We start from the raw sequence: 16,569 nt of genomic DNA, 5'->3' as shown, positions 1-16,569 counted from the left end.
AATTTTTGTGTTTTTTGTAGAGATGGGGTCTTGCTATGTTGTGCAGGCTGGTCTTGAACTCCTGGGCTCAAGTTATCCTTCTACCTGATCCTCCCAAAGTGCTGGGATTACAGGCATGAGCCACTGTGCCTGGTCCCAACATTTTGTTAGGAAAAAATTTTGAATACACAGTAAAGTTGAACCAATTGTACAGTGAATGCACTTTTACAATGAACCTACCAACTCAGATTCTACCATTATATTTTATTGTACTTGGTTAAGCACGTATTTTTCCATCTATGCACCTCTCAGTTCATCCTCTTATTTGATACATTTTAATGGAAATTTTATATAGTTTTGTCTGGGAAGGCAAGGCATCTTCATCCCATGAGCTTTCTTACAGAGGCTAGTGGTTGTTTACTGGGGACACTGTAGTAAGAATTTCTACATGGAATAGATGAAGAAGACCAAAACTGTAGCTTTCAAACTTTTCTGAATGCTACCCTTACTAAAAAATGTATTTCACATTTTTATCCAGTGTACACTACATATACACTGAAGTAAAAAATTTAGGAAACAATATTTACCCTTTACATGCGTGAAGCATGCTGGTATTTAATATTTTATTTCATTTTAAAAGATGCTGGTCATGCTTCCCTAACTTGATTTAGATACCCACTAAGGGACTGTAATTTACCATTTGAAAATAATTGTACTTAGTCTGATTCCAAGAAGATTTTTCTTTGTAAAAGAATCCTGTGCTACTACTAGAGTTTTCCTTATCTTACCAATAATCAAGCCCCTGTTTTGAGTCTCAGCACAGTACTTACTTAACAAGCATGGCATTAGGGCATGTGTAATTAAGAGAAAAACCTTAAATGCCTGGTAAGACTTCTGGAAAGAGCCAATTCAAACATTCTTTATTAGTAAGTTTATTAATTATTTTCACAAACAGTAAGCTAAAGATATGTACTCTTGGATTGGTGGGGGGATTCAGTACTTACATAGTCTTCTGTTAAATTCGGCTATTAATGCCTGTCGCAGTTCTAACAAAGCAGAGAAGATCAAATGTGAAAATGGATGGGAAAGTACTTTGAAAACTAATGTTTTTATTAATACTGTTGTGATGCCGGGAAGAAAGGGATGTTGCGATTAAGCTTTAGGGAGGAAGTGTTTCAGTATTTTAAAAACTGTTCTTACGGAACTGTTACATTAACTTCCCCAAGCCCCAATGACTACGCTTTGACGTGAGACTCTCAGCAGGTAGAAGCTATGAACTTGGAGTTCAAAGCCCCGAGCTCCAGCGCACTGCTCCGTTGGCGCATGCTCAAGAACGGCTCGGGCCTCGCGGGGTTGAGCAGCACACTGAGGGCGGAGTTCGGGCCACGTGGGGTCTCATGACGTCATCTCCGGGCGCCGAGGGTGACTGGACTTGTGCGCTTCCAGGGCTCCGAGGTGCTGCCGGTCGTATTTGCTGGATACCAGAGGGCGGAAGTGCAGCAGTGTTCGGCTCCGACCTCCGCGCCAGTTCTTTTTGCGGCTGCGCGGGCTTCCTGGAGTCCTGCTGCCGGGTACCCGCAGGACACTGTGTCAGGCGGGCAACCTGCCCGGCCACCCCTCCGGAGCCCGGGATCCAGGCGTCCCCACCGATGCGGGGAGCTGGAAGGAGGAGCCGTCGCTTCGGGTAGGGTACGTGTGTGTGTCCCCTAGTGTGAGGAAATTCCTGGAGGAGGAGGGCTGGGGAGGGGACAGGTAGGTGTGGTAGGAAGGAGGGGTGAGTAGCTGCCTGGAGGAGCGCCCGCCCGGCGGCTGTGGCGGGTGAAGGTGGTTCCTCTTGGCAGAGGTGGGGTTGGCGAGACGCCGCCCCCGGAGCCCTGAGGCTGGTTGGCGGGTGTGGCCTGTGAGGTCCCTCTTAGGGTATCTGTCTGTTGTTTATTAAGGTAGGAAAGCGAGAGCCTAGTCGCAGCCTCCAGAGTTCAGTTCAGGACCTGAATTTTTCGTGGAACAGTTATTTAAACCTTAGTTATTGCACAGTGCAGTGCAAGTCTATCCAAACTCAGTGGGTATATCCTACAAACAATTTATCTTGTTACGATATTCTTTGTCTCATTTTGATAATAATATTTAGTGCTACCAAAGACATTTTCTGTTGGCAAGACACTTTTACATACTTCATTTGTACTTTGGGTTATTTTAAAATTATCCTGAACTTGAGGAGGCTAGGAAACTGTATTGGTTCTAGATTTTTCTGAGGGGTGAGGAGACACAGCATGTCTTGAGCAATCAGAACCCGGAGACTTAAAAGACAGTAGCTGAACTTCCAAAGCCTTCCAGAATTGGCTTGTTAAATTTTTGAGACCTTGAAACTGGATACTTGGCTCTGAACTGAACTATTTGTGATTTCCATAGAGGGAGTTTCTGGTTGAATTTTGAATTTGAAAATAAGGATGTTGGGCTAAGGGTAGTGATTGAGAGGAATTTTACACCAGATGTAAGCTGTGCTTTGATCTTCAAAGAAATACTACTTAAAATTAGGTAAAAATGAACAGAATGGAACCGTATGGATATAGGTTTTTAGAATAGTGTGCACACCTTAAGTGTGTGTTCGTTTCATTAATTTCCCCCAAACTGAGTACCTCCTATGTGTTAGGGACTGGATAAGACAGTAAATGAAACAGGGAACAAAGGAATAAAAATCCCTGCCATAATGAAGTTCCACTTTGGGGATGGGGTGAGGAGACATGGATACAAAAATTACTGTACAGTCTTTCTTATCCCTTGATATCTGTGGGAAATTGATTCCAGGACCTCCCTTGGATACCAAAGTCCTCAGATGCTCAATCCCCGTTGTAAAATGGTGTAGTGTTTGCAGATAACCTGTGCACATCCTCCTGTCTTTAACTCAACTCTAGATTACTCACAATACCCAATACAACATAAATGCTGTATAAATAGTTGTTACAGTGTATTGTTTAGGGAATAATGACAAAAGAGTCTATACATGTTCAGTACTGACCTTTTTTTCTTCCCTGAATATCTTTTCATTCATGATTAGTTGAATACAAGGACAAAGAACCCATGAGTATGGAGGGCCAACTGTATATGTCAAGTGGTGGAAAGTGCTAGAGAAAAAAATAAAGCAATGAAGGGATATAGGGAATGCCCAAGAGATGGGAGTGGTGGCCATAGAAAAGATGATATTAACGTGGAGGCCTAAAGGTGATAAAGAAGGGTGCCACTTAGAAAGAGCTACCACAGAATCCCTGAGACAGGAGGGTACTAGCTTGTTTGGCTGGAAAAGGATGAACAGGAGGGAAAGAAGTAGTGGATACTTAGGTGGAAATGGGGCCAAGTCATTTGGGGCCATGTAGGAATTTATAAGAACTTTAGTTTGTACTTAGAATGAGTTGGATTTTGAATAAGGAGTAAGGTGATATAATTTGTGTTTTAAAAGGTCTGATTGCTGTGTTGTCTGTATGCAGCAGATGCAGAAATAGTGAGAGCTGTTAGTAGGCCATTGCATTTATCCAGGTTAAGGGTCAAGATGACGTGAATCAGGGTATTAATAGTGGAGGTAGTGTGAAATGACCAGATTCTAGACATTTTAGAGCAAGTAGGTAGAAGTGTCAAGGATGATTCCAAGGGTTATGGACTGAGCAACTAAAGAATAGAACTTGGCCGGGCATGGTGGCTCATGCTTCTAATACCAGCTTTGGGAGAATCACCTACCTGGGCAACATAACGAGACCCTGTTTCTACAAAAAAATAAAATAAAAAATTAGCTGGACATAGTGGCATGAGGCTGTAGTCCTAGCTAAGTGAGAGGCTGAGATGGGAGGGGAAGATCACTTGACCCCGTTGAGCTCAAGGTTACAGTGACCCATGATCCTGTCACTGTAGTCCATCCTGGGTGATAGTGAAACCCTGTCTCTTAAAAAGAAAAAAGAAAAAAGGAAAAAGAGGACTTTCCCACTTTGTGAAATAGAAAAGCCCACAGAGTGATAGTGATAGGAGAGAGTAGGAAGGAAGATCTGAAATGGTTTTTGGTTTTGTATATGTTAAATTTCTAAATGGAAATGTCATATGTATATGTAAAGCCAGCCAGTTCAAAAGAGAAGCCTGGACAGAAGATAAAAATGTGGGAGTGTAAATGTATAAGTGGTATTTAAAACCATGTGAGAAATCTCCAAGGGAGTGGTTCAAGGACTGAGTCCTGGAGCATTTCAACTTTTAGAGTTTGGAGAGATTTACAGAATTTCCTGCCTCCCAGGGTGGGGCATTTGGTAAAATTCCTGTTGAGAATCACTGATTCACAGTAACAGGATAGAAGGAAATAGAAAGCAAGGCCATTAGCTGAGAGAGGGAGAGGAGGAGGAGGAGGAGGAGGAAGAAGTGAACATTTGAGGGAGGAGAAAGTATGGCATAGTGATCTGGGAAAGTGGGAGAATAAATGGACTAGGGAAAAGTAGGAACTCTAGGCGGTACTAAGGGCCTGGTTTTGAGGTTAGTGTTTATGAATTTAAAGGAAGATCAGCCAGCATAGATTATTATTTTTTGATGTTTACACACTTAGTCTAGTAAGTATTTGATATTTCTAGGTAGTTGGGAAACTTCGGGGAATTAAAAGAACTTGTTCTAACCCAATGTAAAGAAACTAAGAACTTTGAAAAAAGGTTTGACGAAATGCTGAAAAGAATAGACAATATAGAGAGGAATATAAATGAACTAACGGAGCTGAAAAATACAATACGAGAACTTAGTGAAATATGCACAAGTTTAAATAGCAGAATGAATCAAGCAGAAGAAAGGATATCAGAGGTCAAAGACCAACTTAATGAAATAAAATGACAAGACAAGAATAGAGAAAAAAGGATGAAAAGGAATGAGCAAAGTCTCCAAGAAATATGGGACTTTGTGAAAAGACCCAATCTACGTTTGATTGGTGTACCTGAATGTGATGGAGAGAATGAATCCAACCTGGAAAATACTTTTCAGGATATTATCCAGGAAAATTTTCCCAATCTAGCAAAGCAGGACACTATTCAACCCCAGATAATACAGAGAACACCACAAAGGTATTCCTCAAGAAGAGCAATCCCAAGGCACATAATCGTTAGATTCACCAGGATCGAAACAAAGGAGAAAATACTAAGGGCAGCCAGAGAGAAAGGCCAGGTTACCCATAAAGTGAAGCCTATTAGACTTACGGCAGATCTCTCAGCGGAAACCCTACAAGCCAGAAGAGAGTGGGGGCCAATATTCGACATACTTAAAGAACAGAACTTTCAGCCTAGAATCTCATATCCTGCCAAAGTAAGCTTCACAATTGAGGGAAAAATAAAATCTTTTATGAACAAGCAAGTACTCAGAGATTTTATTACCACCAGGCCTGCTTTACAAGAACTTCTGAAAGAAGCATTATACATAGAAAGGAACAATCTTTCTAAAAATATACCAAAAAGGAAAGAGCATCAACATGAAGAAGAATTTACATCAATGAATGGATAAAATAGCCAGTTAACATCAAATGGCAGTAACCCTAAATTTAAATCGACTAAATCCCCCAATCAAAAGATACAGCCAAAACCTAACGGTGTATCCAAAGATACACAAAGACTCAAAACAAAGGGTTGGAGAAAAATTTACCAACCAAATGGAGAGCAAAAATAAATAAATAAATAAACAAAAAGCAGGAGTTGCAATTCTCACATTTGATAAAATAGATTTCAAAGCAACAAAGATACAGTGGTAAAAGGATCAATGTAACAATAAGAGATCTTAATACCCAGATACATAAGACCCATAACGAGATTTAGACTCAATGAGACAAAAAATTAATAAGGATATCCAGGACTTCAACTCAGATCCGGAACAAGTAAACTCAGTAAATATTTATAGAGTTCTCCATTTTAAATACACAAAATATTGATCGGCCATTAATACCCATTTTTAGAATGAAGCAATATTCCTGTTCTCTCTCCCTTTTTTCTTCCTCTTTCTTCCTCTCCTTCTCTCCTTTTTTTACTTTTCAACATCCTAGTTCCTCACCTCTACTCAATATATTCCTCTGAACACCTGATTCCTTGTGATTCTCCCGTCCCACTGAAACCTCCAAAAATAAAAAAATAATAAGAAGAAAAAAATAAAATAAAATACAGAAAATTAGCTGGGCACAGTGGCGCGTGCCTGTAATCCCAGCTACTCAGGAGGCTGAGGCAGGAGAATTGCCTGAACCCAGGAGGCGGAGGTTGCGGTGAGCCGATATCGCGCCATTGCACTCCAGCCTGGGTAACAAGAGTGAAACTCCGTCTCAAAATAAATAAATAAATAAATAAATAAAAATAAAAAGATAGTTGGGGGTTTTGTCAATGAAAATTACTTCGGGTGGTAGCTTAGTCTTTCTTGGTGTGTAGAGTGGAAGAAACTGTTAGTTGTGCATTGTATTGTTACCACACCATGCCATTTACTGAATGACTGGTTAACAGATGTTGGTTTGGGCACCTACTCTGTCCCAGGCTCTGACTAGATGCAGAAAATAGAATAGTATAGCCCCTGCCCTCAAGAAACTTACTTCTAGTAAATTGCATCATGGGTTGGAATTTATTTCCAAGATATTTCCTTGAAATTGGATGGATGGCGATGATGGTGTAATATATGTAGGAGATGGAAGATATTTCTAAAATAACAAAATATGCTGAATTTAAAGTGTGACTGTACTGATTTGGAAGGGAGTTTAGGGAGAAAATTTCTTAAGTAGCTAGATTCATATATGTATATATTTTCCCCATTACTTAACAAAAATTTCAAAGCCTGCTATGTGCTAACTACTAATATTGGTGATAAGAGGGTACGTATGACTCAATTTCACTAGCAAAGAACTCCCAGTTCAATATGGGGAGGCACAGGAGGCAGATAAGATAAACAGATAACTGCATTGCCTGCTATTATGGAAGTAATAAGAGCTGGGTGAGGTAGCTCATGCTTGTAATCCTAGCACTTTGGGAGGCCAAGGCAGGTGTGAGGCAGGTGGATCCAAGGTCAGGAGATCGAGACCATTCTGGCCAACATGATGAAACCCCATCTCTACTAAAAATGCAAGAATTAGCCAGGCGTGGTGGTGTGTGCCTGTAGTCCAGCTACTTGGGAGGCTGAGGCAGGAAAATCACTTGAGCCTGAGAGGCGGAGTTTGCAGTACACTGAGATCGTGCCAGTGCACTCCAGCTGGGTGATGGAGCAAGATTCTGTCTCAAAAAAAAAAAAAGGTAGTAGTAATTAGACTGGAGGCTGCTTAGGGGAAAGCTTCCCAAGGAGCTGATACTAAGCTGACTCTTTAAGAGTTGACCCAGAGGGGATAAAAGAGTTGGCCAAAAGAGGGAAAGAGTGTTAAAGCAGAGGAGCCAGGAAATACGAGGAAACTGTGTACTAAAAGATACATTGTTTATTGAGTGGTTACCAAATGTGCCAAACACATAACAGCCCTGTGAAAATTACAATTATCTTCATTTTACAGATAGGAGATTCGAAAAGGATGGGTTTGTTGTCCAAGACACATTAACAGGTGGAAATCAGGGTTTAAACCCATGTCAGTCTGATTTCAAAGCCCCTTAACTACCTTACTGTATTTTGCGTGCTGTCAACTTCTAAATCTTCTCTGCCCTTGTTCTTTATTCCTCAATCATTTTTCACCAACTTCTCTTTCTTCCTTGGAAAGACTCATCTGTTTTTCACCATTTGTTAGATTTTTTTCTTAGTTGTTTGAACTTCTTATATATTCTGGTTTCAATCTCTTGTCAGGTGAGTAGTTTGCAAATATTTTCTCCCATCTTATGGGTTGTTTGTTCACTTTATTTCCCTTGATGCGCAGAAGCTTTTTAACTCATTGTGCTCCCATTTGTCCATTTTTGCTTTGGTTGCCTGTGCTTGTAGGGTATTACTCGAGAAATATTTGCCCACATCCATGTCCTGGAGAGTTTCCCTAATGTTTTTTTTGCAGTCATTTCATAGTTTGAGGTCTTAGGTTTAAATTTTTAATCCATTTTTTATTTTATTTTTGCATATGATGAGAGGGGTCTAGTTTCATTCTACTGCATGTGGATATCCAGTTTCCTATCACCGTTTATTGAAGAGAATGTCTTTCCCCTACTATATACTTTTAGCCCCTTTTTTAAAAATGAGTTCCATATGGGTGTGTAGATTTCTGTAGGTGTGTGGATTAGCTCACTGTAGGTGTGTGAATTATTTCTGGGTCCTGTTCCATTGTTTTTGTGTCTGATTTTATGGCAGTACCATGCTTTTTTGGTTACTAAGATTCTGTAGAATAATTTGAAGTCTGATAATGTGGTTCTTCCAGTTTTGTTCCTTTTGCTTATGATAGCTTAGGCTATTCTGGGTCTTTTGCGGCTCTATGTAAATTTTAGGATTGTTTTTCTATTTCTCTGAAGAATGTAATTTGTATTTTGATGGAGATTGAATTGAATCTGTAGATTGCTTTGGGTATTATAAACATTTAAGCAATATTTATTCCTCCAATCCATGAATATGGAATATTTTTCTTTTTCTCTTCTGTTTCTTTCAACAGTGTTTTATAGTTTTCATTATAGAAATCTTTTGCTGCTTTGGTTAAATTAATTCCTAGCTATTTAATTTTGTTTGTGACTTTTACAAATGGGATTACTTTCTAAATTTTTTTTTTCACATTGTTCACTGTTGGCACATAAAAATGCTATTGATTATTGTATGTTGATTTTATATCCTGCAACTTTACTGAATTGGTTTATCAGTTTTCATTTTTTTTTTGGTGGAGTCTTTAGGCTTTTTTATATATAATATATCATCTGCAAACAAGAATAATTTTACTTCTTCCTTTCCATTTGGATGCCCTATATTCCTTTTTTTCCTGATTAATCACCTTCATTTATTTTATTTTGATTAGTAATATAATTAACATATATTTTTCCATTATACAGTAGCTGAGCAACAGAAACAAATGTTCTGGGATGGGTTATTCAGAAAGGAAGGTCTTTATGGCAGATTCAAGAGAGAAGTGGCTTGGATAATCCATCTCATGATAATTGACAGCTGATCATCAATACAGAAGATGCCTTTCAGGAAAAACAATAAAAAAATACATTTTAGTTTTTTTCTCTCATTCAATAAAAAAGCACAAAATATTAGAATTTGTCAGTCAATTTTTTTTTCAGATTATCATAATGAAACAGGGTATTTATTGTTGAGGATAGAAACAAGCCTCATGGAAACTCAGGTCAGAAAGATAGCTGGGTCTCCAGAACAATGGCAACTGGGTTCTTAAAAATCCTCTCTAAGTACCTGAATTCATTTTGTTTGTTTCTTTTTTAAAAAAATATATATTTTATTGCACTTTAGATTCTGGGGTACATGTGCAGAACATGCAGGATTGTTGCATAGGTACATACATGGCAATGTGGTTTGCTGCCTCCATCCCCTGTCACCTATATCTGGCATTATTCCCCATGTTATCCCTCCCCAACCTCCCTACCACTTGCTGTCCCTCCTATATTCTTCCCCAACAGACCACAGTGTGTCATGCTCCCCTCCCTGTGTTCATTGTTCTCATTGTTAAACACCCACCTATGAGCGAGAACATGTGGTGTTTGATTTTCTCTTCTTGTGTCAGTTTCCTGACAGTGATGGTTTGCAGATTCATCCATGTCCCTACAAAGGACCCGAACTCATCGTTTTTTATGGCTGCATAGTATTCCATGGTATGTATGTGCCACATTTTTCTTGTCCAGACTACCTCTCTAGGTCAGACACTCATTACTTTTTGCCTTAGTTGCTGAAATTTCTTCTGGCTAGCCTCTCTGACTCAACGCTCTCCTTTTGTGCACTGCTACCAGGTAATTGTTTTTATTTTACCATTCTAAAACCTGTAGGCACTATAGGACTGGTGGATTAAATTGAGATTGCCCTCAGTCTTCTGTTTGGTACGCTTCATGGTCTAGTCTCATTTTACATTTACAGATTTGACATTAGAGGAATAATAATTGCTTGCATTTCTTAGCACTTACCATGTGTCCATTATTGTATCAAACACTTTATGGATTTTTTTTTTTTCCTGGAACAACCTTGTGACTTGGGTAATATTAATTCCATTTCACAAGTAAGGAAATTGAGGCTTAGTGAAGTAAAGTGACTTGCCTAAAGGTCACATGTAATGTTATAACATGTTACAGTATCAGCTGTTTCGTTATTTATTAATACTACTCTCAACTCAAAATTTCCTTAAAAGTTGGCATGTATGTTGCGCCTGCCTACTTAATACCTTTATTGATGCTGTTTTGCCCTATTAGAATATTTGTCACCGTTTTTGCCTGTCCATATTCTATTCGTTCTTCAAGTTCCACATCTTTTAAAATTCTTTGAACACTATAGGATATATTAATATCTCCAATACCCCTTTCCCCTCTGCCCCATGAAAGCTCTCATAAAGTAACAGTTAATTATACCATGGACATATGGATGTTTTGGAGTTGGAAGGGATGCTGGCAATCAGTATAATATGATGGAAAGAGTATGAGATTAGAAATCTGAGTTAGGATGTGGCTTCTAATTTTGGTTCTGCCATTTATTAGCCACAGATTTTAGAAAAAATCATCTGACATCTTCATCTTAAATTTATAATTTGTAAAATGGGAACATACAGACTTGTATCAAGTGTGAGGTAATGTAAAATGTAGTGTTTCTAGGGTTACTTGATATTTAAAGTAGTATATAATCTGTTATCTAATTTTTATTATCTAATCTCATCTGCTTACCTCATTTTTCAGAATTCTGTCTGGTTCTGTAATTTTATATTTATACATTGTCTTTCCAACAAATTCAAATTCAGCAAGTGTTTTTTGAGCACCAGTGAATTCCAGATACCATTCCAAGTATCATAGTTGAAAAGATGAATGAGATATGATCCTTTTCCCTAAGGGAATCTATTACAGTCTACTGGAGGAGATGTGCAAATAAATACCATTGATATAAACTTACAAGGGTAGAGGAAAAGTAGAGGTGCCAAAAGAAAACAAGGAGGGTTCTGCCTGAGTTATGTGTAGAAGAAAGGTTATTTTGAGCTGGGTTCTAAAGGATGTTTAAGTTGGAAGACAAGGTGGAGAAGACTGCTTTAGGTTGATGGGACCACCAGCATGGGCAAAGGCACAGAAAGGACAGTAAGTGTATGGTATGTTTAGTAGATTTGGAGATTATACCTTGTTATTGACTGAGGTGTTTTTTTGTTTTTTTGGTGGGGGACGGAGTCTCACTCTGTTGCTAGGCTGGAGTGCAGTGACACAATCTCAGCTCGCTGCAACCTCCTCCTCCTGGGTTCAAGCGATTCTCCTGCCTCAGCCTCCCGAGTAGCCTGGACTACAGGCTCGTGCCACCACACCCAGATAATTTTTGCATTTTTAGTAGAGGTGGGGTTTCACCATGTTGGCCAGGGTGTTCTCAATCTTTTGACCTCGTGGTCCACCCTCCTCAGCTTCCCAAAGTACTGGGATTACAGGTGTGAGCCACTGTACCCGGCCGTGACTGTTTTTAAAAGTCAATTATTATTCTTTTAGCATCTGTTACACAGCTAGGCATATCAAACAATTAAATATTTGACTCTAAATTGCATATTATTAGCAGTGTTTACTGCAAAATTTTTAGCTATTTTTAATTCCTATTATTCCTGTTTATATAATACTTTTGATTATTAGTTTTTAAAGTCTTTAAATGTTAGCTTTTAAACATTTTTTGAGACATGTTCTTGTTCTGTAAATCATAATGGTAGATAATCTTTATAGTACATATTATATGATAGACATTGTTCGAGTTCTTTACTTTTTTTTTTTTTTTGATATGGAGTTTTGCTCTTGTCGCCAAGGCTGGAGTGCGATGGCTCAATCTTGGCTCATTGCAACCTCCGCCTCCTGGGTTCAAGTGATTCTCCTGCCTCAGCCTCCTGAGTAGCTGGGATTACAGGTGTCCGCCACCACACCCAGCTTATTTTTGTATTTTTAGTAGAGATAAGGTTTCACCAGGTTGGCCAGGCTAGTCTTGAACTCCAGACCTCAGGTGACCCACACGATTTGGCCTCCCAAAGTGCTGGGATTACAGGCGTGAGCCACTGTGCCTGGCCATGCTTTACATGCATTAATTAATTTAATTCATGTATCCAATGTGGTAAGTGTGGTTTTCCTGTTTTACAGATGAGGAAACAGAAATAGAGAAGTTAAATCACTTACCTGAGGTCACACTGTAAGTGGTGGAGGTAGTTTTAGATCCAGACAGTTTGGCTCCACATATTACATTTCTAACTCTTGGTCTATAGTGCCTCTCAAGAGTTCAACTTTGTTTTATTGCCTCTTTAAAAAAGGAAAACTTACATCCTTTAGTTTTATTCATGTATCCCCAATTTTTTTTTTTCTATTGCATTAAGGCACTATTTCTGGAAATCCCCAATTTTTCTTACATATTTTTACAGTTAAGTGTATTCACTGGAAACATGCTTTCTTATATAATTTATTATGGGTAAACATTAATATTTGAAAGATTAACATTTTAAGATGCTATAAATTTGGGTCTGTGTATTTTGAGGTGGTAAGCAGCTTCCTTTGCAGTTTTCATAAATCTGTTTTGCAGAGTTTGTTTTGCAAAATTCGTATCAACTTTACCATATTATACCTTTGGCTGCTTTGGCTGAGGTAGCTCTTCCTTTGAGGTCTTGCCAAAAAAAGAAAAAAAAACATGTAAGAAACAATGGCATATGGGAAATAAAGTACCAGTTTATCTTTCACTAGCTTTTGTACTTGAAATCCTACTGTAGAACTTTGGTAAACTTTGCTGGAACATAAGACTTGGAAACCCAAGCCTGTGGTTGGAGTCTTGAGGTGTTCTGCCTTCCCCTAAGTCTATATTTGTATCTCTTTTGGGAAGGGACTCAGAAACAGAGAGCATTGGTCATTCATTTTACTGTTCCTGACTTGTGGAAAAGAGAAACAGAAGAGAATGTCATGGAAAGAAAGAGCAGGATGGTCAGGGTTCTCATCTGGTAGCCTAAAGGAGAGAGGAGGGAGCCACATTCACATGTATGATATTTTAGTTTATGATGATCCCTGTCTATTAATAAACATGGCTCGAATGGTGTCCTGGAATCTGACCAATCAGATTATTATACCTCCTTGAGAGGAGGACAGTGCTTGGGGAGGGGGGAAGAACAATTAATTGTCTTAGATTATATTTTCTATTTGCTTCTTCTGAGAAGAAAAATAATATCAATAGTGACAATATAGTGTCTTCAACTTTAAGCTTATAATTAAAGTTTCTTAAAGATTTTTTGTAAAGGAACTCTTTGTCTCAAACTGTTTTTCTCTTCATCGTCAAAAGGTGAATCTCAGTTGGATTAACTGGATGTATCATGGCTGCAGAAACAACTGCATACCACCTTTATATCAGATTTGATTTTAGATTTACTTATTTGTCATAACCTAGATTTTATTATTTTTTGCCACTAGTAAATTTACTTTAAAAAGAGCAAGCTATTAGTGGAATCAGGAAGTAGGGAGGTCTTTCCTATTTTCAGTGAGTTAATTTTGTGTCATTTTGTAAACTTGGAAATTTTTTGCCCTATGCAGAAACTCAATGGTTGTTTGAATTTGAAGCTTCTCAATGTGCCATGATATGAAGTTTACATGCATGTATATCATTTGCTTAAAATAGTTGTTTTTATGGATATAGTTTAATAAAAGTGAAAACACTGGAGTATGCTGGAAAAGAGCACTGGACTCAGTTTAAAAACCAGCGTTCTTGTTGCCTAGTACTTTTATGTTGGACATATTTTTTCCAACACTTGCAGTTTACTTACCTGTAGATGACATTGAATTCAGTTGACCTCCAACTTTTTCTTTCTTTGACTAATTAATTTATGACAGTCTTAATGTTCTTGTCATTGGTCAGTGGAAGAGAAAAAAAAAAAGGGAAACAAGCTACTTCAATAATTCAGTGTTAATAATTCATATTTGGCTAAACTCATAAGATTTAGAATGTTTTCACAGGATACATTGTGATAAATTATGAATTAGCTGCCTATCAAAGATAAATATTATTTGGATAAGTATACTGAGTCTTAGTATCCAAGTGCCATGTATTGAGTTACTCTAAGCTTATATTATCAACAGTATTTACTTCAGCATTTACTTATGTTGTACATTGTGTTGTGTTATTCAGTTGTAAAGTATTAGCACTGGAAGACACTTGGATATTAAAGAGGTCAAAAGCTATGTCCTTATGCCAAACCTAGAATATCGTTTTGCAGATCTAGTGCTGTATTTGTGACATAGGAAATATTCTGAGAGACCCAAGTGGGAGCATTTACTCTTTGATTGCGGCCACAGGACTGTGAGCTTGGTTTGCAGAGTAGTAATTTGAATAGGTGAGAGAGGAGCATACTAGGTAGGGGAATAATGGTATACAGAGAAAGGTGTTTAAAAGGCTACTTTTGTGTGTACCTATGCAACTGTGTTGCATGTTCTGCTCATGTACCCCAAAACCTAAAATGCAATAAAAAAATTGAAAAACAAATCAATAAATAAAAGGCTACTTTTGGTAGAGGGTTTACAAAAAGAAGTGTAATAATTAAAATAGAAGTGTTGGTGGGATTAAATTGTGGTCAGGATGAAATTTAGAATGGGGAATGGGTTTATAGAAAGATTTTTTACTAAGGTGAAAGAAATATTTTCTAAGATGGGAGAGTATTTTTGCAGGAAGAGAGGAAGAACTATCTGGAGTAGGAAAAGGTGAATATATTGGATGGGGCAGGAGTAATTGTGAGAATGATACTTTGCAGTTTCAGGATTCATACGGTATGGGTGAAGCTTCTGTTTAGTTAAGCAGTAGACTCTTCCAGGCTTGGAAGAATGATGCAAGTATAGTTTCATTTTGACTGTGGTTCATTACTTGAATATGCAGTGAACATTACTTGCATATGTAATTTTGAATTAGTTACTTTTCTGATTCACTTAAATAATAACTATACTTAGAATTTCTGGGGAGGTGGGGAGGGATAGCCTGGGGAGAAATGCCAAATGTGGATGAAGGGGAGAAGGAAAGCAAAGCACACTGCCATGTGTGTACCTATGCAACTGTCTTGCATGCTCTGCTCATGTACCCCAAAACCTAAAATCCAATAAAAAATTTAAAAAAAAAAAAAAAGAATTTCTGGTACTCTTTTTTTGCATTCTAAAGATTGGCGATCACACCTTTTTTTTTTTTAAGTGGATAATCTTCATGGCATTAATTTTTTAAATAATCTTTTGTTTTCTAGCAAATTCATTCATCCTTGGAAGGATCTGACTAATGCTCTTCTTTTTATTTTCAGTTTGGCTTTTGTTGAAAAAAGAATTTAGCCTGTATGTACTGCTTTAACCACTGGAAGAATGACAGATGACAAAGATGTGCTTCGAGATGTGTGGTTTGGACGAATTCCAACTTGCTTCACGCTTTATCAGGATGAGATAACTGAAAGGGAAGCAGAACCATACTATGTAAGTATATTGATTATGGCAAATGGGATATTTAACTTTGTCCACTTTTGTAAAAAAAAAAAAGCTCTAAGAACTTGGAGGCTGTTACGTAACATTTATATACAGGTAATTCATGCTTATTTTGGAAAAACAACACAGATAAGCATAAAGAAGGAAGTAATCACCTCTAATGCTGCCACTCAGAGGACAGAACCACTGTCAGCATGTTGTCATGATGCCTTCCGGACTTCGTTTTCTTACATGTATGTGCATATGTTAATGGAATCATCAGCTATGGTCCTTCTTGACTTTCTTTTTCTTATGCATATATTCATATATAATACATGATAATGGAATCATCAGATATGTGCTTTTTTAATAGGAAGAGATTTTGAAAATAATAAGATTCAGATTGCATTCGTTTGTAGTTAGGAGATTCCAAGCAACTGTTTAACCAAGTGTTTTTATAGCTTAGTGAACATGTAAACATGCTCACATACACACATTCATATGTTGACTGAACTGTTTTATGTTATATGTGAGCTAATATGTAAAACATATTTAATATATATTATAAATCGCTTCACATAGACTTGCAGATGTGAGTTAATCTGTTCTACAAACAGTTTCAAATATCTTCTGATTTTCGTGTGCGATTTTCCCCTTTTCTAACAGTGTATAATCCCAGTTTATGCATCTGTCAGAGATGACATCCTGCCTGTTTACTGAATAGCCTGTAACAGGCAAAAATATTCTCAATTGTCATTACTGTTTTTTCTTTTTGTGTCTCAGGTATGCATGCTAGTGTTTACCTGGAGAGGGTGTGGAAAAGTGGAAATGTGTTTGTGATGAGGAAATGCTTCTTCTGTTTCACTTTAATAAAGTTTGCCCTTTGCTTTCCCCCTCCTTTCTCTGAGAGGCAGTGCTGCTCCTCAGCCTGCTCCAGCTACGGGAAGTCAGATTACCGGAGGAAGCTACTTATTAAGGAGCCCATTCACTCACTTTTTGGGTATAGGACTGTTTTTGTTTTTGTTTTTGTTTTCCTCTGTGCATCCTC

At 37.9% G+C, this 16,569-nt stretch overlaps 1 protein-coding gene across 9 annotated transcripts in view; it reads left to right on the top strand.

Moving 5' to 3' along the window:
- The first annotated feature begins 1,407 nt into the window (after window positions 1-1,407).
- The window catches only part of ATG5 (autophagy related 5), a 277,829-nt gene continuing 262,667 nt past the window's right edge, over window positions 1,408-16,569 (top strand). For 5 of the 9 annotated variants that reach the window (XM_078369889.1, XM_017971288.4, XM_078369888.1 and 2 more), the window contains exons 1-2: window positions 1,408-1,668; window positions 15,368-15,533. In XM_078369889.1, coding sequence (XP_078226015.1) covers window positions 15,426-15,533 — 108 coding nt within the window. In that variant the 5' untranslated portion in view covers window positions 1,408-1,668; window positions 15,368-15,425. Of the gene's footprint in view, window positions 1,669-9,634; window positions 9,723-15,367; window positions 15,534-16,569 lie in introns of all 9 variants that reach the window. The other 4 variants (XM_078369890.1, XM_035296419.3, XM_008994843.5 and 1 more) reach the window with 2 other exon arrangements.

Source organism: Callithrix jacchus, chromosome 4 (genome assembly GCF_049354715.1).
Source record: "Callithrix jacchus isolate 240 chromosome 4, calJac240_pri, whole genome shotgun sequence".
In the NCBI taxonomy this organism is placed as follows: domain Eukaryota; kingdom Metazoa; phylum Chordata; class Mammalia; order Primates; family Cebidae; genus Callithrix; species Callithrix jacchus.
The sequence above is the reverse complement of the archived record's forward strand: the minus strand, read 5'-3'. Positions and strand labels throughout refer to the sequence as shown.